The following is a 23,867-nucleotide window of genomic DNA, read 5'->3' as shown; positions in this document are numbered from 1 at the left end:
CGAGCGCGTTGAACAAGCCAACGGAAAGTTGCGGTTGGTCATCAATTTTCAACCGCTTAATTCTTTTCTGGTCGATGACAAATTTCCCCTGCCACATCGCACATCCTTATTTCAGCAGCTAACTGATGTGTCTTCTCTAAGTTTGATTTGAAGGCAAGATTCTAGCAACTCAATATTCAGTCAAAACATCGACACAAGACGACATTCACTATCCCTGATGGTCATTACCAATGGAAAGTCCTCCCTTTTGGACTAAAGATAGCACCGTCCGTCTTTCAGAAAGCCATGATCAAGATCTTCCAGCCAATCTTTCAGAATGCGTTGGTTTACATTGATGACATCTCGTTGTTCTCTACCTCCGTGGACAAACATCTCAAGCTCCTCCAGCAGTTTTATGAGACAATGTCTAAATATGGAATCATGCACTCAAAGAAAAAGATGGTCCTTACTTGGACAACAATTGACTTCCTCGACATGCACAGTCGATGGAAGATACAAGCTACATCCACACATCGCTACCCAATTGCAAACTTTTCCTAACGAGCTCAACAACAAGAAGCAGATTGAGGAATTCCTTGGCATAGTAAACGGTCTCCGAGTTCATCCCCCACATTGCTCAACCATGAGGGCTTCTTTCTTAGCAGCTTAAGAAAGACCCTCCATCCTGGACAACAAAGCACACCAGCATGGTACAGACCCTCAAAAACTACCTGTTGTAATCAGTGTTCGAAGTATCGGTATTGCTGCAAATTTTGTTGGCCAGGGATTTCGGAAACAATATCAATATCGCCGATAATATAACTGATAACCAGAAATGCGGGGAAACATGGGAAAAACTATGGAATTTTCAGCGGAACTTCAAGAGATGTTAAAATGGACATATTTGGATATTTAGAAAAAAAAAAATACAAAAAGAATGCATACATAACAAGTTTCCATTTAATGGGGACTTAAAAGCATTTGCTATTGTAAGAAATCAGTCCAACCATCCCATCCACTCTATTTAACCATCTAATCTTTTATGCAAACATCCATCGATATTGCAAAATATCAACAACACATGATATTTCACCAAGAAATCATCACCAATTGGAAAGGAAATGAAAGATTGTGGTCTCAATATTGTGCATGTTGCGATATCGATAATATCAAGATATTATCAATATTATCAATGACAAATTGAACACCACATACAACCATGTGCCTATGGAAGAAAAAAAATGAAATAAAAATTTACGCTTGAAATATCATCGATACACTTATGATACAAGCATTACCTAGAATTTACATAGTCGAAAATATTTGCGATACACTAGCGATATTGATGCATTGGCAATATAAGCGACACCTAGAATTTGCATAGTTGAAAATATTGGCGATTACATTAGCAATATTGATACGTTGGCGATACTTAGCGATACATTGCTAATACCTGGAATTTCTGATACTAACAGCGTTATTGGCATCGCTACTAGTGTTATTAGTATCACTAAGCTGGAGATAAAGATAATATCAAAGATAATTTGAACGCTGGTTGTAACTACCTCCCCTCAATATTCCCATCACTCACGGCACAAGAATCCTTCAGATCGATGCTAGCAACCTTCATTGGGGGGTCGTCCTCCCGGAAGAACTCCATGGACAACACCAAATCTGTGGTTATAAGAGTGGTACATTTTCTGACAACAAACAACATTATCACGCCACCTTCAAAGAAATCCTAGCCGTAAAGAAAGGGATAAGCAAATTCCAGTACCACCTCATTGGGCATCATTTCCAGATTGAAAAGGACATGCCTTCCTTCCCACAAATGCTCCAGTTCAAGTAGAAGTAGATCCCTCCAAACTAGTAGCTACGATGGGCAGAATGGTTTTCCCAGTGGACAATCACATTGAAGCACATCAAAGGAAAGACGAACACTTTGGCGGATTTTCTCTCTTGCCGTCCGCTCCCTGATAAGACTCTTGTCCATATCCCTGCTCCACTCTGCATCTATCCCATCAAGCATATTCCGCATCTCCCACAGGAAGTCATAGATTCCATTGGACATCTCCTCTTCTGCTCGCCGAAGCTCCCACAAATTTCAATAATTCTTCATCTCTGCCGAAACAATTGTGTGTTTTTATTGGATTTCTAACTCCCAAATCCTTTCCTCACTCCCATATCCTTCAAAAACCTCTATCATCTTCCTAAGGAAGCTCTATGTGTTCTTTACTACCTTTTTGAGGCCCATACTATGGTTGTCATCTCCGATGCTCCTCGATTATGTGTACCTTTTCTAGGTACAACCAAGACACCACCTTCTTTCGGATTCCCAACTAAACACCTCGAAGTGGTTGCAATGATTCCACCATTTGTACGATGGGAAAATCTCCTCACAACTCATTATGGCAAATATGTGCTGATTTCCTTTCACATTTCTAGAGATTTTGTCCACGCTCCCAACGGAAACTATACACCAGTTGATCCTCAATCAGAAATTCAACTATGGTAGTCCTATAATCTCGCCCGACATCATCAAAACAATGAAGGCATGTTTTTTGTCTTTCTGAGCAAGATGTTGCGACGCAATCTCTATTGCCTTTCTCCCCAGCGAGGTTCTCGAACACCCATTTGTCGACCCCTAGCAGACCCTGAATGCCCCATTTATCGAACGGTTGGTCACCTTCTTAGAGCATCATGGAAGTGAAGATGAGGTAGATGAAGAACCAGACTCTCCATGGGTCGGCATAGGAAGCGACCGAGACTCTAATAGCAACCCTCTTTCTTCAGGGTCCGACGATTGATCAAGACAACATGATGAGAAAAGCACAGTCCCATTGTAGCAATTACTGCAGATAAGAATCGATTACTGTAGAAGATTATTGGTGTAATCATGTACCGTAGCATACTACTGTTGTGTCGGCAGCACTAGCAAATAGTATTACTGTATTGTACTGTAGCAGTTTGTCTTTTATGGGTCACTGTAGCATAATCGAAACTTTTTGAAATCCGGATCCTTATCTGCAATGTATTTCAGACCCTTTAAAATCCGATGTTCCCTATCTATAAAAGGGAGGTCCCTCTCATCAGTTGGGCAGAGTAAGTCCCAACGAGAGGTGTTGTAAGTTCTAAGTCCTGAAATTTGTACACCTTAATCTTGTAATCTTATTTAATAATCTGGCTTCTTACGTTGTAATCGCTCTTTGTGGGAGAGAAACGGGGTTGTAGAGAGACAACATTGAATCCCCATCACCCCAATATCATTATAATCAACCCTAATAATTAAAAAGAAATGGTGCCCAACAGGAGCACCAAAATATAGTATACCTAACTACAGGAAATATGAGATTTCTACACAATTACTCATGCACACATGCATACACACATACACACATACTTTTACATCTTTTACACTCCCCCACAAGTTGGGGAATAGATATCATGCATGCCCAACCTATCCATAATAGTTTGAAGATGAGAATGATGAATAGCTTTTATATGAATATTCATGAGCTTATGATGTGAACATTAGTATGAAGAATCCCAAACGAAATCTTCACATCATGGTCTTCTGTAATGGTAATGGTGGTCGTAACGGCCACCGCTATTACTGTCGCAATATGAGCCGTAACGGCCATTACAGTCGTTACAGTCTCTGAAGGCAAAAAAAAAAAAAAACGTGTATCAGCACTATGTTACAACCATTACAAGGGTTGTAACAGCCGTTATGGACCATTTTTTCCGTAATAGTCGTTACAACCTCGTAACACAACTGTTGCCACCGTTACTGTTATGTAACAGTCATTACGGCGTGCCTTGCTTCACATGGACAAAGTGACAAACAACCTCAATGCATTTTGCCCTCTTATGAAAAACAGGATTGGAGGTGAAGTGTCAGTGGCTTGATTATCACAATATAACATAATCAAGATAGAAACTTCGATGTGCATGTCATGAAGAAGCTGAAGCCAAATAATTTTGCACATAGCAGATGCCATAGAGCAATGTTTGGCTTCGAGGAATACTATTCCACGAAATGAGATTTTCTTTGACGTATATGCAATAACCAAAAGGGCAGTGGCGGTCATCGGATGACCCAACCAATCTGCATCATGCCTAGATAGCCATGGTCAACATACAACAGCCATTTGAGGATTTCTTGGCCAAAAAATCAAGTCAATCTGCTCACTAGGTGCACTCTACTTATGCAAAAGAAATGGATAGAAATCAACCAATAGTTAATATTCAACAAATGCATATGACCTATACAAAGTGGACTAGCCTGATTTTTCAGAAGGAAATGATCATTGTGGGCAACACCTAAAGAATGACCTAGATCATCAGGTACATGTGTGCCTCATGGTAAATGTGCCGTCCAGCCCTCCATACACATCAAGGAAGAAAAGACATGGAAGATGGGGAGAGGAAGAAACTATATTATGGTAGACATGGAGAGGAAGAAAAGAGAGAATAGGAGAGTATATTTTCTTCATCTCTCTACCCCTCTACTAGCTCTCATTTATAGACCATTCCTTACAAGTGATAAGCTCAAAATAAATGCAAATGAAATCTAAAAGACACACCATTATCTCCAACGATATGGTGCACATATATGTTTACTCTCCCACTCAAATGCATTGCAATGCACATAAGCCAAATACTGTGTACTCTATCAACCCTCAGGTTAGATTATGTATGTCATACACGCCAAGCTTGCTAATGATTCTGGAGATTGTGGAGAGGTTGACTGCACTTCCGATGACTGTGGTGGCTAAGATTTGACTCTTGGGCACTTCCAATGGCTGGGATATGATTCATAGGAATATCTAGTGGATGCCAAAGGACTGATCACTCTTCCAATGGCTATTGTATTATGCGACAACACTTTCAGGACATTCTGGTAGCACTTGTGGTGGCTTGCATTCTGGCAGTACTTCCAATGGTCAGATGACATTTCGATGGCATTTCCAGTGACTGAATGACGATCTAGTAGCACTTTTGATGGTTGCCGACATATAATGGGGTCCTTTTTATTTCCGTGAAGATCTAGAGAAGCTATTCGATCTATTGGTGAGGAAGAGCCCTTTAAACTTCATGATAGGGTAGTAAGAACAGAAAAAGAGGGAAGGTGAAATAATAGAGATTGGAAAGAAGAAAGGTATATGGTTATAATACCATCTTAAACTCTACATTGAGCAAGACTCGGGGAGAGGAAGAGGAGAGGAGGAGACTATGGAAGACTCATGGAGAGGAAAAGAGAGAAGATGAGAATATTTTCTTCATATCTCTCCCACTCTATGAGCTCTTATTTATAGAGCATATGTTACAACTAATAAGCTCAAAATAAATGCAAACGAAATCTACAAGATACACCATTATCTCCAAGAATATGGTGCACCACAAGACAACTAAATATATGAGTACTCTCACACTCAAATAAATTGCAACTCACATAACCTTGTACTCTAACAACGATATATGCTTGTACAAATAGTCAAATACAGGCCTCATACTGAATCATTCAGTAAGGATTAGAACATTTGCATTTCATCTGAAATGTGGGTCATGCACTAAATTGAATATAAGCCTTAAAATGTTTCTTTCAGTGTTCTTACAATTTATATCGAAATCATCAAATGCCATAAAGAAATCAAACAGATTCCTCACTGACCTGATTATATTCAGCATTAGGAATTTCCCTTTTAAGTGCAATCCTGGCAGCTTCTACAATCTCTGCCTTCTTTAGCTTTGCATTAGGTTGCATTGCACAGAAAAGATTAATGACGACATTCCTGGTCAGGAATATACCACAGTTAAACATAATGCAATAACACATGATTAGAGATATTGAAGAATAACAAAGTGAAACAACAAAGTTACTGCTGAAAACCTGAATGGATCCACTGAAGCATTGCCCAATGACTTCAAAACATAGGCACCGTGAATATTGATTGCAACTTGACTTAAAATAGACTGTAGCTCAGGGAGAGCTTTGGCACCCTGTGCTGCAGCTATTGCCATTCTAGGATCTGCTTTTGGATGGGTAGATTTGGAAACAGCCATATCTCGTAAACCTTGGCAAATTAGTTGCAAACTGCCAGCACACAACACAGATCATGCCACATTAATTTCTATCACAATATCACAAAGAAAAGAAAGAGAAAATTACATGAATTCATAAAAAACTGAATCCATATAGGCTTGATCAGTCCAATATAACCCTGAAGCAATGAAGTATGTGGACAAAGCAACTTTCAAGTACTCATAATCTTTTTCCACTAGTTTTTTTAGTAGCCATGTTGAAGAAATTCTGTTCCCTTGAATTACATGGTAGTGGGGCAAATCATTAAAACTTGTGTAATCATCATGATCATAATCCTCACACCCTTGTCCTAGCTATTTGGGGTTTAGCTTTGCTGATTCTATTTCATGGATGCCTCTCCTGCTTCTTATATGATCTAAGTCATGTTTTAAATATCATCACATATGACTCAATAACACCCTAGTCACATCTAGTTTGATTGGAACAATGTTTTCAGTATCACCGATATCGACTGATATATCCCACGATATAACTTGTATCACACCTGTGTGATGCAAAACGCATAGGTAGCATCGATATATCCCACATGTTCGATGCGATGAACATTTTTTTTTAATCTTTTCTTTGTTGTTGTTGTTGTTGTAAATCATGTTAAATCAGTGTCAAATGGTTACAAATCCACGATTTTTCATGTTTTGCATGAAAAGTCATCGATTTGGATCTTCGATTTCGAGATTTGAGGGAGATGGATCAACTTGTGGAAAATTCGGAAATTTTGAAACATGTATGTGACCTAATCTAGCGATTCTTATTGTTGTGAGTCTCAAATGATCTTTTCTTAGTCTCCAATAGAATAGCTGGAGAATTTTGGTAAAAAAAAAAATCTAGCGATTCTTGGTAATTTGAGGATTTTTCGAAAATAATAATATTTTTTTTATTAAAACTGTTAAAAAAAAATCGAAATTCCACTTCGATCGATGGTCAATTGGCCCCCATTTCAAAGTAATCAAAAGTGTTTGATGAAATCATCATCATATACACCCTAATTTTGGGATTTCAAGGAAGATAGGTCAATTTGGGGAAAATTCCAAAATTTTCTCAAACCGGAGAGGATGAGTACTAGCGTTATGTTCGAGAGTATCTTTACTGGTATTATTCTACTATGACCTGGGCATAGTATTGTTGGTTTGTGGAGCGGCAGTACTATGCCTAGCCCTATCGAGATAGAGAGTGATTTTGAGCCACCGCATGGCTCTATGTGGGTCTGAGCCACAACCACACACATTATTCACAAGTATATTTCTAGTTTTCTACTTCTTTTGCTTTTGAATGTATTGCTTGTGTTTTCATATATGTCTTCGTACATTTATAAATTAATGAATAGACTTCAAACATACTTGCATTAGTTCAGTCAAACATTACATAGATTAAGATCCCATATCAAGGAAACCTTTTTTTTCTTTTTTTAATGTTTTGATTTCTAAGTGTGTATTAATGTCTTTTTTAACAATCCCTAAAGTTTCATTAAAAATTCAACAAATTTCCCCATGTTTCTCAATAATAGCGATACATTATGCAATACAACCAATATATCCTATGCGATAACCAATATATAACTATTTCCCAAGGTCGCGATACATTACGCGATAACGATACAAAAAACATTTGATTAGAACCAGGACAGGTTAGGCCACTTGTATTCTAGAAACAGGAAACTCGGCCTCAATCAGTCCATCGTCCTTACTCATTTGAGTTGGTCCCAAACTCCCAATTGGGACAAGTCAACACCATCCTAACTCATGTGAGTTGATCCCAATTGGGATGAGTCAACACCAAGTAAAATTGAGTTTGATGCGGGGATGGTTGTAGAGAGAGAGAGAGAGAGAGAGAGAGAGAGAGAGGCTCTTTTTGCCTTGGAAGAAGAAGAAATATGTTTTTCTTTTTGGACTCATCCCATATCGGATGAGTCGTATCAATATTGGCGATATAACTATGTTCGATACTAGACAACTAGCACTCTGAAACAAATATTTAAAACCTTGGAAGTGGTACCCTGACAGTAGTTCTACTTCTCATGACCAATCATCTACTATAGTTGCTCAATTATTCCTTACACTAGTTCACAGTTTGTTATTATAAGTAATGATACTTGTCTTCTGATCTCTTATAAAAGGTCCACTTCCATTCCCTCCACTAGTGGTAGGTTAATTATAATTGTTATTTTGCATGTTCCTCGTCTTTAAAGCCTATCATACTTATTTCTCCACTTACCAAAGATTTCCATGGTTACTTTGAGTTACTCCTATTACATTCTTTGTGGAGGACCTAATGACCAATCAACTCCTCACACAGGGTACTAGATCAAGTAGGCAGTAGCCTCTATGTGTTCCACTCGCATCGTTCTACTATTTTTGTTGTGGTGTCTTCCTCATCAAACGGCTTATGGCGAGACTACCAAGTTCTCATTAGCAACGAGCCTTCATCAATGGTTGACAGTTGGCACGAAGCCTGAAGACAACCATAATAGGATAGGAATTTTGATTAGGGTTGAAAGGTGTGAAAATTGGATGAATGGAAGACCGAAAAAGACTTTGATCAAGGTGGTGAGAAGGGATATTAAGGCTTTTCACTTAAGGATAGCACTTAAGAATTGAGATAGGAATGATTGGCAACACGACTCATAAGCTGACCCCAAAATGCTGGGACAAGCTTACAATGATGATGTTCTTGTCTTCCTTATCATCTTCTCCATCCACATAGAATACAACATCTTGATCATCATGTTGCTCATTCTCTTCATAAATCATCAACATTGGTCCCAAGCAAGGTATTTGGTAATGGTAACAATGGTCGTAATGGCCACCACCGTTACCTTTACGATACGGGGTGTACGGGGGCCGTAATGGCTATTACAATCCCTTTTTCTATTGAAAACAATCTGAAAAACATGTATCAGCCCTATAATGGACCGTTACAAGGCCGTTACGGGCTTTACCAGGGGGCAGGGGGGTAAAGGGCCGTCATGGAGGCTACAACGGCCTTTATTGGTAATTTTCTGTAACAATCGTTACGGCCTTTACGACCCCTTAACGTGTAGCAGTTGCCATCATTACCTTTACGTAACGGCCTTTACGACACACCATGGTTCCCAGTCCCACATTTCTTACCTTCTTACGAGTTGTCACAGGGGCAAAAGTTCTTTTAAATAAATAAACATAATCACATGGGCAGAAGTGGTAAACTTCCTTTTCAAATAATAATAATAAGAGAGTAGGTTTGTTCCTTAAAATTATGCATAGTAACCAATTCAATCTTGCGCCAATTTCCTTCTGCTTTTCACTTCTCTGTCTTAATTGATGATTTTAGTCAATAGACTTGCTTTTACCCTTCGAAGCATAAATCAGACTTTCTTCCTTATTTTATAAACTATGAAAACCAACTTAAACATCACATTGAAATCTTTCGATGTGATGCTTTTGGTTGGTTTCTTTGTACAGCCTTTCTGTCTCAATTATCTGCTTATGGATTCATTGTCATGTCTCCTATTATCATACTCTTTAACCTTCTTTACTGCAGTAACGTATGTTTTTTTCCTTTGGTTAGAAGCCTTCTCTACTACCACTTTAGTCAATAATTGTCTTCCCACTCCTATTTTAAGTAATGATTGTCCGTATATTGTTCTTTTTTGTCTTCTTCATGATTATTTTAATATTAGGGTCTTTGGATGTCTCTGCTTACTTCATTTAACCTCTTTCCCAAGAAGGAAATTCAATCCCAAGTCCTTTTTTCTTGTGTTTTTTCTCAGCTATAGTGATTATCACGAAGCTTATTGCTATCTCCATCCTCAAACTAAGCGAGAGTTTATCTCATGACATTGTGTGTTTGATCATTGATGAGACCTGCTTTCCGGTGTTGATGTTCACCCTACTCTTCTTAGGGGAGCTACGAGTTCAGTTACTGTTTTCCCCCGTTACTCACTCCATTTTTCTTCATCCTCCACTTCAGGGATAGACTCTCCTTCTGCTTCCTTCCTTTTCGCTGGAAATTCCTTCTTTAGGTTCTTCATCTTCTCTGTCCCTTCCTCTCATGTCGTCAGCTGAAAAATACCCACCCTCCACCTACCATCCATCTCCTTCCCCGCCTTCATTTCCTGCATTAATCCCTAACAACTCGCCCTCATTGTCATCCACAATCCACTACCTCATCCTATTCCTCCACTTGCTCACTTTGAGGCATACTATTCTCTTCTTACCTCTCTTCATGTTGTGTTTGAACCTTCTAACTACACTGTTGCTTCCAGGTATCCCCACTGTATCAAGCTATGATCGATGAGATGTCTGCTCCCTGTGCAAAGGGATCTCGGACTCTCAATCCTAGACATCCAATGTGAACATTCTTGGCAATCACTAGGTCAAACAAATTAAGTACCATGCTGATGGTTCAGTTGAACGTTGCAAAGCTTGTTTTGTACCAAAAGGCTATAATCCGCAACATGGTTTTGGATTTTGATGAAACCATTAGTTCTATGGTAAATTCTGAAATCATTTGCACTGTTCTCATTATTGTTTGTCTCTTGAGGTTGGTCAATTAGACAATTTTATATAATGAACGCCTCTAATCAGGGCTTCTTTTTTTTCTTTTTTTCGTTTTTTTTCTTTTCTTTTTTTTTTTCTTTTTTTCTTTTTTTTTTTTTCTTTTTTGGTTGCCGGCATAAGGCCAACTATAGACTTAGTCAAGCTCCTCGTGCTTGATTTGAGCAGTTTAATAGTGTTTGACTTGAGCTTGACTTCGAGTGCAGCATTGCAAACTCATGTATATTTGTTTGTTCAGTGGCGGTTTGGATATAGGAATTAGGAACAATTTTGGAACAAGTTGAGAAAAAGACCAAACGAAAAATTAATGCTCAAGCTTTTGTTGTGTAAATTTTTTTAACCCAATTTGGTAAACACAACCTGTTAATCTTAAGAACAATTTTTTATTTTTTATTTTTTTTTTAAAGATAACGGGATTATATTAAGTGAAAAAAAGGAAAAAGGAAATACAACTAGAGATTGCTGAGATAGCAACAAAACTAGAAATCTAGAAACAAAAGGTCATAATCCTTAGGACAATTAACTAAGACAGCCCATTCGACAACCAGCCTTTTGGCCCTATCCCAAACAACTTGAACCGAGGAGAGTTTATCATTAAAACATCTGTTGTTTCTTTCCTCCCAAACTGACCACCAGATTTGCAAGAAGCACCATTCTTCAAACCCGAGTTTTGCATTTACCCAACTTAAAACCGTGCCAGGATGCCAACATACTGAGGGAGGAGTTCGGGAGACAGCCGCTGATATTAAATCTTCTGAATAATTCCGCCCAAATCTGAGAGATGAACCGGCAATGAATCAGGAGGTGATCAACGGATTCTTCATCTTGCATGCAGTAGAGGCAAATGTTCACTATTTGCATGCCTCTTTTCTTTAGATTATCAACTATGAGGATCCGCTTTCTACCAACCAACCAGGCGAAACAAATGAATTTAGGGGGGGCTGGGTACTTCCAGATAAAAGGGGCCATGTGGTCTGTTGAGACGGACAAAGGGGTAAGGAGAGAATATAGAGATTTCATTGAAAACATACTGGTTTTGTCCTTGGCCCAGATTGGCCTATCGGGAGCAGTGGGATCCGGGATAAATTCTTCCACTTCCCAGTCATGGAGATTCCTGATGCACTTCACGGTCCAAACGAAACTGGAATTGTAGGATTCATAGCAGCTAGCAATCGGGATGTTCTTCTTTGGACTCAAATTATAGATGTTCGGAAATCTGTTTTTGAGGGGCTCCTCGCCCTCCCAAATATCCACCCAGAATCTTATATCAGTGTCGTTGCCAAGATGAAATCTGATGTTATCAACCACCGCCTTCTTGGATCTCAAGATCCCTTTCCAAATGAACGAAGCCCTATATGACATAAAATCCTTAGTCCACCAACCACCGGGGGATGTGCCATACTTACCTTTGATAATGGAATTCCAAAGGGCATTATTATCAGTGGCCAGCCTCCAAGTCCACTTACCAAGAAGGGCGAGATTCATGATCTTCAAATTTCTGATACTAGCAACCCCCCCCCCCCCCCTGAAAATGTTTGCAAACTTCATGCCAGTCCAGAAGGTGCAATTTCTTCTGCGATTCTTTTCCGCACCAGAGAAAGTCACGACGAAGCCTGTCTATCTGAAGCAGAACTGAAGAAGGGCTACGAAATAAGGACATGAAATAAATTGGTAGATTAGAGAGAGCCTACTTGATGAGTGTGAGGCGACCCCCCATAGATAGGTATTGGCATTTCCACCTGGCTAAGAATTTCTGGAATTTGTTGACAATTCTTTCCCACATTTTCTTCGGAGGACCAATGGAAAGGGGAAGGCCCACAAACGTGGAGGGGAAGAGGGCTACTGAACACCCAAGGATATTGGCAAAGGAGGACAGCTCTGAATCTGAGAGGTTGACACCATAAATTTTTTATTTAGAGAGGTTAACTCTCAGCCCTGAGATAGCCTCAAAACAGATAAGGGTTGTGCACAAATTGTCGATCTAGGATGGGACCGCTTCAGAGAAGATGAGCGTGTCGTCTGCAAACAGAATGTGGGAAATAGGGGCTGGGACACCTGGCATAGAAATCCATTTTAGGATCCCAACCTCTTGACCTCGAGATAGCATCTGCGATAGGGTCTCACCCACCAAAAGAAAGAGGAGAGGGGATAAAGGGTCGCCTTGTTAAATTCCTCTCGAGCTTTTAAAGAAACCGTGCGGGGAGCCGTTAATGAGAATAGAAAAGTGGGCTCATCCAATGCACGCCTTGATCCAGCCTCTCCAAATCCCATGCGACCCATCATGTACTGAAGGAAGGCCCACTCGACATGATCGTAAGCCTTTTCGATATCCAACTTACAGAAAATGCCTTTCAAACCGGTTTTGTGGCATGAATGCAGGCACTCATTTGCGATCAGAGCGCAATCAATAATCTGTCTGCCCCTGATGAACGCACGTTGAGACTTGGAGATAAGCTTTCCTATAACTTTCAAGAGTCTGATAGACAGAATTTTAGCCAGGATTTTGTAGGGGCCCCCAATCAAGCTGATAGGCCTAAAGTTGGAAAAGGAGCTCACGCCTGCTATCTTGGGGATCAACGCAATGAAGGATGCGCCTAGGCCTTTTGAAAATCTGCCCCTGAGATAGAATTCGTGAAGGAAATCCATTACATCTTGACGGATGAGGTCCGAGAAAGATTGGAAGAACGCCGTAAAACTGTTAGGGCCAGGGAACTTATCTCCCCCCATCGAACCAATGGCCATTTTGACCTCTTCTTCAGAAAACGGGGCTTTGAGGAGCGACGCGTCTGAATCTTCAAGGGATCTAAAAGTAAGGCTGTCTAAATTGGATCGGATCCAATCTTCTGCAGAGAGGAGGGATTTGAAATGCCAAACCGCGTGCTCCGTAATTTCCTGTCTATCTTCAGTAAGAATTTCGTCCATAGAGATGGATAAAATGGCTTTGGCTTGGGACCGCATGTTAGCAATGGTATGAAAATACCTATTATTTCTATCCCCTTCTGATATCCATCTGGTCCTGGACTTGAGTTTCCAGGAGATTTCATCCTCGAGGGCCTTGGCAGAGATGGATTGGATGATTTGAATATGCCTGGACAGAACATCAACGGTCAAGGGACCACCTTCTGCCTCAGAGTCGATGCGCTGTAACTCGACAAATAAGGCTTCCGTATCGGCTTCCCGTTTGCAAAATTCGACTTCCTTCCAATCTTTAATCTTTTCCTTGAGCATTCTGAGCTTACATAGCAGTCTATGGCCAGCAAAGCCTTCAGCCTGGCAGGTAGACCACCACTCTTCAACTTTCTGATGGAAGCCTTTGATCTTGAGCCATGAAGAATTGAACTTGAAAGGTTTTGGACCCCAGTTTAAGTCCTCCAGCATCAGCATGATAGGGCAATGGTCCGACGTGGCCCTGGGAAGGGCCAGTTGATATGCAGATAGGAAGGCCTCCAACCAATCTGGAGAAATGAGAAATCTATCCAGCCTCGATTGGATTTGATTTCTGCGACCGTTAGACCAGGTGAAACGAGCCCTTGAAAGCGGAAGGTCGACAAGCTCTTGGGATTGGATCCAGTCAGAGAAAGAGTTCATCGCAGCAGGAGCTCTTGTACTGTGGGAATGTTCCTCAGCAAATCGGACCACATTGAAATCACCTACAAAACAGCAAAGACCCGTGAAGGACTGTCTAGCAGTAGACAATTCATCCCAAAAAACAAATCTAAGGGAGTCATCACTAGGGCCATAAACTGCTGCAATGAGACCGCAGAAATTAGAGGACTTATCTTAGATGATGATAGACGCCAAAAAGGCCCCTTTGGAAACTGTCTGGACTTCCCATTTGGAAGATTTCCAAGCAATTAAAATGCCTCCCAACAAACCAAAAGCATCCAGAGACATCCACTTAGTGTCCTTAACATTCCATAGAGTAGCCAGAAGGCCATCTTTAAAAGTAGGGACTTTCGTTTCCTGGAGACAAATAACGTCCGGATCTTTTCTGCTGATAGATTCCTTGATCAGGCGCCTTTTCTGCCTCGAACCCACCCCTCTCACGTTCCAAGAGATGATTCTCATTGGGGCACCGAACTTCCTCGATTTCCCTTACGCCCTTGCCTCGTGCTGGAGGCAGCTAGCAGACCCAGACTCGATTGAAGGCTTTGAAGTTCTCTGTTACTAATGGATTTGTGGACTTGTTTACTGGGAGTTCTGGGGTTATGAGAGGTCTGCCTCTGTTTTGAATACAGTGGAATAGGGTGGTGTAGTCTTCGTCTCTGCCTCCGAAACAAAATCCGAGGGACCTTCAAACACGGCCAACCACGTCCTTGATCCATTTCTTGTTTTGGAGAGAATCAAATAATTCGTCTCTACTTATAACAGCAATGGGAGCAAGATCAATAGGATTATGCTGCTGTTAAGGGTAATCGACGCGCATTTGGAGTGGCTCCACAACAATCACGTCGTCAAGAATGGCTTCCTGAAAAAGGGTAATAGGGCCTAGATCAGCCCAATCTCGGGATTGGGGGAGGGATGTGAATAGCGAGGCGGGGAGAGATGAGAAAGGTTGGGATTCTGAGAAACGACTGTCCGATTCATCTTCTCTGGAGAAATCGCCACCCATGGCTTTAGGGGACTGAGGTCTAGGGAGGAGGGATAGGAACGGATTCAGATGGAAATCAGGCTTATGGATAAGGGCAATGGGAGATGGGAGAGGTAGGGAGGCAGGGATGGTGACAGAGGTAGTGAAAGAAGTATCGGGTTCGTACGAGGGTGAAGGGAGAGATGTAGTAAGGAAGCAACGCGGTCGGGTCAGGATCGGACCCGAGACTCTGGGCCCAATCTCAGCAAGGGACAACAAACTCGGGTTAGACATAGGAGCAACCACGTGTCTGTGATCAAAATCTGGGTCGATATCCATCGCCTCCACGTGTCTAAACCCCGATGATTTTTCTACAACGACGTCCTGGCGTCTCGATGAGTGAGACGTTGCAGGGAGACATGGCAACAGCTGATCGTCCCTTATTTTAAATGCATTCGAACCGTCACGTCGAAGGCTTGTCTGTAGAGGCATCATAAGAGCAACAGTGCCACATGGCGTATTCTCCGGCACCCACGGCGACTTATTGCTGGAAAATACGGCTGCGTCAGGAAGACGCGACGTAGGGCCCGCAGAACACCTACCACGCGTCCCCCCTTCTCTCGGGATGCATGCCTGGTTAATGGTGGCAGCAGAACTGGCAGGGGTCACGCTCGGTGGTGCGCTAGAGCATGTGGGACGAACTCCCTCGGAGACTAACTTCTCCGGTACCGATTCCGATGGTTATGGAAGAGGTTCCTTTGCTCTCCAAAAATCGCCCCATCTTGGGTATACGATTCCTAGCTCCTCCTTTTGCACCGGCAGTAACAACAGCCTATCTCCTATCTTGACAGACAGGTGGGAAGGCAAGGGAGAAGCCTTCTTCCTCCTCACCCGAGCTCTTATAACCCCCAGTTCCACTCCTAGCTTAGATTTGGAATCAACCTCTAGCAAGGATCCCACACTTGAAGCAGTGGAAATGAGGAAATCATCGAACTAACATTCTAGAGGAACATCCCATATCAAGATCCAAACGTTCTCCATCCCGAACATGGAGAAGTCCCACGCCATAACTCTAATAACTAGATTGTAAGCATGAAGGTGCCCTGCCATTGTTAACATCTCGTGGTTAAGGCCAGGACATACCTTCACCCATAGATCATTTTAACCCAGAGGTTTAATAACGTAATTACCAGGGTGGAATCTTGTACAATCCTTGATCCATTCCTTCACTTGCGAGATCGAAGCTCCTCCTTCGGTTCTTATGACTACTGTATTTGCGAGCTTTGCCCTAGCTTGGTTAAAACATTCCTGGTTTACTGAAAGCACGCCCTCCGTCTGGCCCTCTATGGCCTCCTCACGAACAGGATAATTCGGGACAGTGACCTCTGGCTCAGCTCTAGGGGGGTATTTGGGTGGTTCTCTAGAGGATGGGTTGCCGTGGAGGAGGACGTCTCTGAATGAGTGATCCCCCGACTTCATGATATCGAAGGTGACAGGGCCCGTGCTTTAGGATAATCGTATGTAGAGGGCTTCCGGATTTGATCTCTATAATTGGGCCCAAATCTGGCTCGCTGGACTAACAATGGAACCCCAACAAATTTCACGCCATGTAGCATTTCCACCACCCTAGCAAGCTCAACTTCAAAGCTCATCCGGACGAGGGCGAAGCCTCTATATGAGCCGTACTCCCGGTCTCTTGGCATCACGACATCCATCACCGCCCCTGCATGGCAGAAAATCCTAGAGATGTTGATCGGTAGCAATCCGGGTGGGTAGCCTTTAACGAAAAGGGTAGGATAGGAGTTTCTCCTTCTCCTAGCTAGAGTTGAAGCCTTCTGATTGTGTTTCCTGCCTGGAACAACCTTCCACCCAGTGCTACCTGCTTCCTCCTCTAAATTCTTATTCCAGTCATCCGGGTTCTCAGTCGTTGTAGCACTATCTTTTCTTCTCGCGTTTCCTGTCGAATCTTCTTGCAACGATTCGCCTCTACTCAACGATTCTCCTCGTAGCATGATCGGCGGCGGCGGCGGCATCACGTCATCATCAAAGGTAGGTAAGCATAATCTTATAACAATTTTGAACTCTGTTTGTAAAAGAATGTGTTGTGGTGAAATAGAAATTGCATACACAAATCACTGTCCACGCCATTCATCAATTTACCAATTAAAATATAATTTCTCTAGTTTATGTTGCCTTATGATCCATACAAAGTAGGGCCCACCATTTGGACACTTTAAATTTGAGTTACATATTTGCCACGTGTGGTTCTGGGTGGCCAGGGGAATTGTCGTTCTCATACCGAAAACTTCAAATATCAACGCTTGACAGGTTTTGTTAAAAAAAAGACAAAAAGAAAAAAGAAGGGAGAAGAAGAAGAATTACAAGAAGAAAAACAAGATGGATTGTCCATGAATTAGAACTTCAATGAATTTAGATGTGCTGGAAATTTCAAGTGTGGATGTCACACACACACAGTTGGATCGCATGGAGTACATGATCGGGCCGTTGATCGTGGACCATTTTTCATCATACGACATATATATGTTTTAGGATCTAGTTTTAAGTTTGATTTATGCTTTTGGACACTTTATGAGTCGTTTTATATGTTTTCCTTTAACTAGGGTTATTTTGGCTAAAAGATAAAGCATGGACTATTTTGTAATCTTCTTACTGTTTCTTAGACTGGGGGGTGGGGTGTGGGTATGTGACTTGAAAGATAGATTGGTGCGAGGCCGATCTTCCATCAACAAGAGTGCGAGGTTCTCATCTATCCATTTTGAGTTTCTTCTTTACAAGGTATTTGTTACTACTTTTGATTTCTCCCATCCACATTCTTCATAACCCCTTCCAAACGCTTCCAATCCTTCTCTTTCATCGTTCCCACATCAAACCTGACCTTGGAACTCAAAACCCTACCCTACCGAACCCACACATGCGACCGTATGGCCACACGTGTGAGCCCATAGGGCTGGCCGTACAGTCTCCCTTTATCCCTTTTGTTTCCTTCCCTTTTCCCATCAAAACCCTCTCCATTCCCCCATCCAAACCCAAACCCTAATACCTTATTCCAAAAATTCCCAATTTCAACAACTTTTCCAAACCCTAATTCCCAAATTCCCCTCATTCATCTCAAATCCCTAGCCACCAACCATCCAAAACTCTAATTCCCATCTAGTTAAAACCTAAATAACCAACCCCTTTACCCAATTAAACCCTAATTTCAAGTTTTCCCCAATTTCCCTAAACCCTAGCCTTACCCACACCCAAATCTAGATAGCCCTAGGTGGTTTTAGATTTTTCCTTTTTAGTTAGGATAATCCCTATGCTTTTTGGATGTTCCTACATTAGATCCTAGTTTCAAGCATTTAATGTCATGTGGGACATATGCTTGTTAATTTAGGTTTGAACTTTTCATAACTTTTTCTTAGAATCATGGAATGTGAGATGGTATTTAGTATGCTTGTGATTTTTAATAATTTAAATTAATTTTCTGATTGATCTCCATTTAGTATTTAGTTTTATACATCGGTCCAGCACAATGTGTGTGTGTGTGTGTGTGTGTGTGTGTGTGTGTGTGTGTGTGTGTGTGTGAGAGAGAGAGAGAGAGAGAGAGAGAGAGAATCCTCCTCCCTCTTCTAGCACTTGGGTGGTCCACTCACGGGTTGATTTCAACCTGTTGATCTACATTTCGGCCCTATAGTGGGATCTAGATTTGCTTGAGCAAATTGTCCTTCATTGAGGATAGATCATAAAAAGACTTCCCCAACTCAAGGTATAATGACATTGACAATTTCATCCTTCACAGATTTGATCCAAGGTATAATATCCGAACCATTACCTTTCAGATTTGTTCTAGAAATTTGAGATCTACACACTGCCAATCTTTAATCAGATTAAGAGATTAATTTTGAAAAGTATGCTTCCTTTTACTGACAAACACTATCTTATTAATAATTGAGAGTGCATGGTAATTTGCATAACGAAACAATAAACATGGTACATTTTTTACTCCATATATCTTTATGGTTAGTTCCTTCTCAGCATTTGGCCTGTATTTGAACTAAGCCACTTTGTCAAGATATCATCACTGATATGTAGCAAATTAGGTGAGTGTTAACAGTTAAGAAATAGTGGTGTAATCTCCATTACAAAACCACAATAAATGAGGAGGATGATGATGATCTTTTAGTTGAGCCTGGCAAGAAGCAAGATCCAAAGGATCTCTTTAGATTAGCTTGAGAGACTAATTGCAGTCTGAGGACTAAGAAACATCATTAGCTTTTCATATTTCCTCCTGAATAAACTGAATGATCACAGTTCAATTCACTTATTCAACCAAACGTAGCCAAAAGGTTTTCCAGATTTAGTTTTTCCCTAAGCCTGTAGTCTACCAAGCATCTTTTTCAAAAGATGAACTACAGGGAAGAGCAGAAGTTTGAGATATGTATAGCTTCTATGATATGCATTACCTGCAAACTTTGTGAATGCGGAAGAGTTCCACAAGTGCTTTAGGGAGAGCTTCTCGAGTTTCTTCTGACATTGTGACTTTTCTGGAGCCTGATACCCCGTCAACACCTTTCGTGCCTTCATCAGCATTACCTGAAGCAGAAATCCTGTTGGATGTACTTGGCTTGGAAGAATTCTTGCTCACTGCAAGTAAACTTCTCCCGACTCCATGCATGGCATCTGTGATATGTTTTAAACGGGCAGACCAAGCTTGCTTCTGCTCCTCTACAATGTCTGGGTGACATTTTATAAATAAACCATCCTCAGGCTCCTTGAATTTCCAATCCCGAAAGGCAGATCTTTCAACAGCCAATGGAAGCAAGATGCGTTTCAGAATTTGATTGTGAACTTTCAACCCCTTTAGCTCGTCGTGGCGAATAAATCTGTTCTTGCTAAACAAGAGAAGGATGTAATCTCTAGCTAGGGCTTCAAAACCTTCATATAGCAATGAACTTTTTGAAACCCACAATCCCTGCACTAGATCTGCATATTGCTGAACAACCTTAAGAACATCATCTTCGGAGTTGGCAGGAGCAAGGTGCATAAGAGCACGAAATCGATGGACTTGAGGCCCCTATGAAGAAGAAACGCTCAATTAAAGTACAGACTAAACCAGGTCAAGCTTTATAGCTACAAAAGATGCATGGGTACAGATAAAAGGTTCAGCTATGAATGAGTTTACAAGACAATTATTAAACATGAGAGACAGTGGAAGAATGATCACTTAACAGAAACTCTTCTATCTAATCCATGAACCAAAAGCAACAACTCAATAACTTTGCTACAAAAAATTGTTGGAAAATTATTGCCTAGAAGGCTAGAAAATATATTATTTCTTATAATTAATCAGGTAAACAACTTACTGGGAGAAAGTTTCGGAAATGCATTAACTGACCAGTGAATGATAATCATAAGATGTGTCTCGTGTAACAAAGACTACTGACCTCAGAAAGCCACCTTTTGAACCGTTCTTCCAATGGCAGTGAAAGTAAGAATCTGCACAAAATAGAAAATGTTAAACTTCCATATTTCAATCATATCATCGTGAATAATGCAGATTTCTATGATGATGAATACATTTTTAAGGTGAGTATTTTCCATTTCTGTTCACTTCAGAAAAGCTGAAGGTAAGAGAAGCCACACAATACACACCAAAATTAGAGACGGACGTAATCAAATCAATAGAGCAACAAAAAAAATAAAAAAATAAAATAAAAAATAGCCAATTCCTACGTGATTATTTGGAAGCATAGTTATCTAGTAAAACTTATGCCGGGAAAGGAGCATAAGCACTTAGTAAATTCTACAAAAAGAAATAGAATGTGTATAGAATGTCAAATTAGTAAGGCATAGACCTAGATGTATAATCTTCCATCCTCCCTCCCACATGATTAGCTTAAGTATCTACAGAACTGAGTAAATTTTACAAAAAGAGATGCAATGCGTATGGAATGTCAAATTAGTAAGGCATAGGCCTAAGGGTGTAATCCTTGATCCATCACTCCATCCCTCTTTATCTCAATCTCTCACAATCTTCTTCGATCTCTCATGATAATCTCTCTCAAACCATATTTGTCACACAAACGTTGCATGGCCTCTCTCATGGTTTACAAAGTAATGTGATGATAAATGCCACCTTATTCAGCTTCTCTGCACTAGTTCTCTATCTTCTGATCACTCATTCCAGACTGAAGTTCATTGCTCATCTAACCATTAGCCTGTCTTACACCATCAACATTCAGTAGATGAAGTACTGTGTAAGTTGGACATGGACACATGTCAATCTGTAGGTCTTGGACATAAGTCCTTTAAGAATGAGAAATGAAGGGCACGTTTGTATGGGAAATTATATTGAAAAATGTATTCTAGTATAAATTTTAGTTCGCAAGTGCAATAGCTAAAGAAAAACACATGTACACGACTGACACGATCATGAGCTGAGCATAATTACTTTGTTTTCTGTTTTAGAGAGAGCATAATATAATTAAGTAAAATCTCTACAAGATTACATTACAACTAGAAGCAGATACTTGAATATAAATCCATACCTTCTTGGAGGGCCTTTAATGTGACTTTTATCACCAGATGTTCCTGGGCAAAGAGAGTTGGTATAGTCGTACCTTCAGGAAAGAATAAGAAGTTTAACATGGTAAGACACAAAAAATAGTCGACACCAAGAAAATTAGACATTGAGGCACAGATTATTCCACTCAAAACGCATATAGATTAAGTAATAAAGTTGTGAAGGCATACAAGGTCATCAAAAATTGTATATGACAGCTTTCTTCTGCCGCCATCTTTTGCCGATATTTGCTTGAAAAGGAGCTGCCTATGTCATGGTACTCGAGTGAAACCCAGGGCTGAAATATACAAAGAAAATGGTGGAATATATTAACGAAATATAAAAGCATATAAAACAAGAACAATATCAGAACACACTCTTTTGGGCAACAAAAAATATAGATGAACAGGGAATTCTAAGTGAATAGAAAATGAAGTTGTGACAGTACCACATCAAAATGAGATAATACCAACATAAGGAAAACCACACTGTATTTACCCATGAATTCAACAGATTTATTCATGCACATTTGCATGAAAATGGCAATTGGTTCAGTTCCCAGCATACAAAGGCACAACAGTTTTCAACACCAAAACCAAAAGATTATCCACAAAAACATTCATGATTTTTTTGTTTCTGATGGCCCATAGACCACATCAAGGACACTTAAGCGTTTGGTATCACTAGAAATATTTTACGCACATCTTAAACCATTGCAAAATTCCAGAGTTAAAGCAGTTGAAGGGGCATAAGGCTGATCTCACATCCCTAATTTGTAATTGTCCAAGTTTAAGTAGACAAAACAATCTCCTAAGAATCAGAACATGCTTAAACACCCACATGCTCATACTAAAGTGGCAGCTAGTAGATGGATAAACTATTGTCTGTTAAAGAGATGACAGTGATATCTTTCTCCTGTCTAAAGAAAAAGTGAGTTCTACAGGGGGCCATCATTGTCATCTTCAATATCATCATCATCATCTCCATCATTGTGAACACCACCATAACCTTGCCACTACTATTTGGAGGTGCTAAAATCTCTATCATCATCATACCTTGAAAATAATAATAATAATAATCACTCATGCTGGGGTCTGCAGGTTCAAATGCTACTAGCAAGTGCAATTGCTACTAGATGAAACTATAGTTGGACTAGGCATGAAGCAAAGTGGCAAGAGTTTAGGGTGCAGGAGTAATGAAGCGTCTATTCCAAAATGTTAGCAAGTAAAAACAGCCAATAAGAAGAAAAAGAGAAAGATCCCTACGAAACCAAAAATACAGCTACTTGAACTCAAAATTCATTTAGCACAGAGGCCCATTTGGAGACACATGCCGAAACTTTGGCCAAGACGGCCTCCACCATTCTAGAGATGTTGCGAAAGCAGCAACTATTTCACTTGGCCCATAATGTCCACCAGATTGCAGGTAGAAGAAGACACCATACAAATCCATCCTTCCTACCAAACCCTCCACTGTGCCAGGTCCAAAGCATATCCTTGACGTTGCTCGACATAACCCATGGAGTATTGAACTCCATAAGTAAGACCACACCCTGGAAGTATAGGGGCAGAAAATGAATAGGTGGTCCATAGACTCTACTGCTTGCTTGCAAAGAGGACACAGTTCGGAATAATCATGGAGCGCTTCTAGATATCGTCATTCATCAAGACTTTCTTCCTACCCACTAACCACACAAAAGCTACAACCTTTGGGGGTGGCTCTATATGACCAAAAGTGATCAGTCCGATCTCTCACAATCAAGTTGTTCCATATCCGTTACTACTAACGACCGTGACCGTTACACGATACAGGGATAAAACTAGGCAGTTGGTTTTTCGGCACTGTATCAACCGTTATGAGGGCCATAACAGCCGTTATAGGGCATAATGACTGTTACCCCTGTAACGGTCGAAAAATGACCACTTTTTATTTATGAAAATCCATTCTTCTTATTATTTTTTTTCACTTTTCTCATTCTAAAATCATTCTACAACATATTCCAACCACTCGTGTTTTTGGGATTAAAACAGTTGATTGAAGCAATTTGGGTGAATAGAAGCTCCGAGGGCCATTTAAAAAATAATAATAATAATAATAATCGAAAAAGTGGTA

At 40.6% G+C, this 23,867-nt stretch overlaps 1 protein-coding gene across 1 annotated transcript in view; it reads right to left on the bottom strand.

Moving 5' to 3' along the window:
* LOC131229905 (uncharacterized) overlaps window positions 1–23,867 on the bottom strand; it is a 95,251-nt gene that overhangs the window by 16,967 nt on the left and 54,417 nt on the right. The window contains exons 7-12 of the mRNA XM_058225986.1: window positions 21,947–22,053; window positions 21,742–21,813; window positions 20,638–20,689; window positions 19,657–20,267; window positions 5,873–6,076; window positions 5,654–5,774 (exon numbers count right to left, since the gene is read on the bottom strand). Of these exons, the coding sequence (XP_058081969.1) occupies window positions 5,654–5,774; window positions 5,873–6,076; window positions 19,657–20,267; window positions 20,638–20,689; window positions 21,742–21,813; window positions 21,947–22,053 (1,167 nt within the window). The remainder of the gene's footprint in view (window positions 1–5,653; window positions 5,775–5,872; window positions 6,077–19,656; window positions 20,268–20,637; window positions 20,690–21,741; window positions 21,814–21,946; window positions 22,054–23,867) is intronic.

The sequence above is a fragment of the Magnolia sinica genome, chromosome 16 (genome assembly GCF_029962835.1).
Source record: "Magnolia sinica isolate HGM2019 chromosome 16, MsV1, whole genome shotgun sequence".
Lineage (NCBI taxonomy): Eukaryota > Viridiplantae > Streptophyta > Magnoliopsida > Magnoliales > Magnoliaceae > Magnolia > Magnolia sinica.
This window is presented reverse-complemented; position numbering and strand designations above follow the sequence as displayed.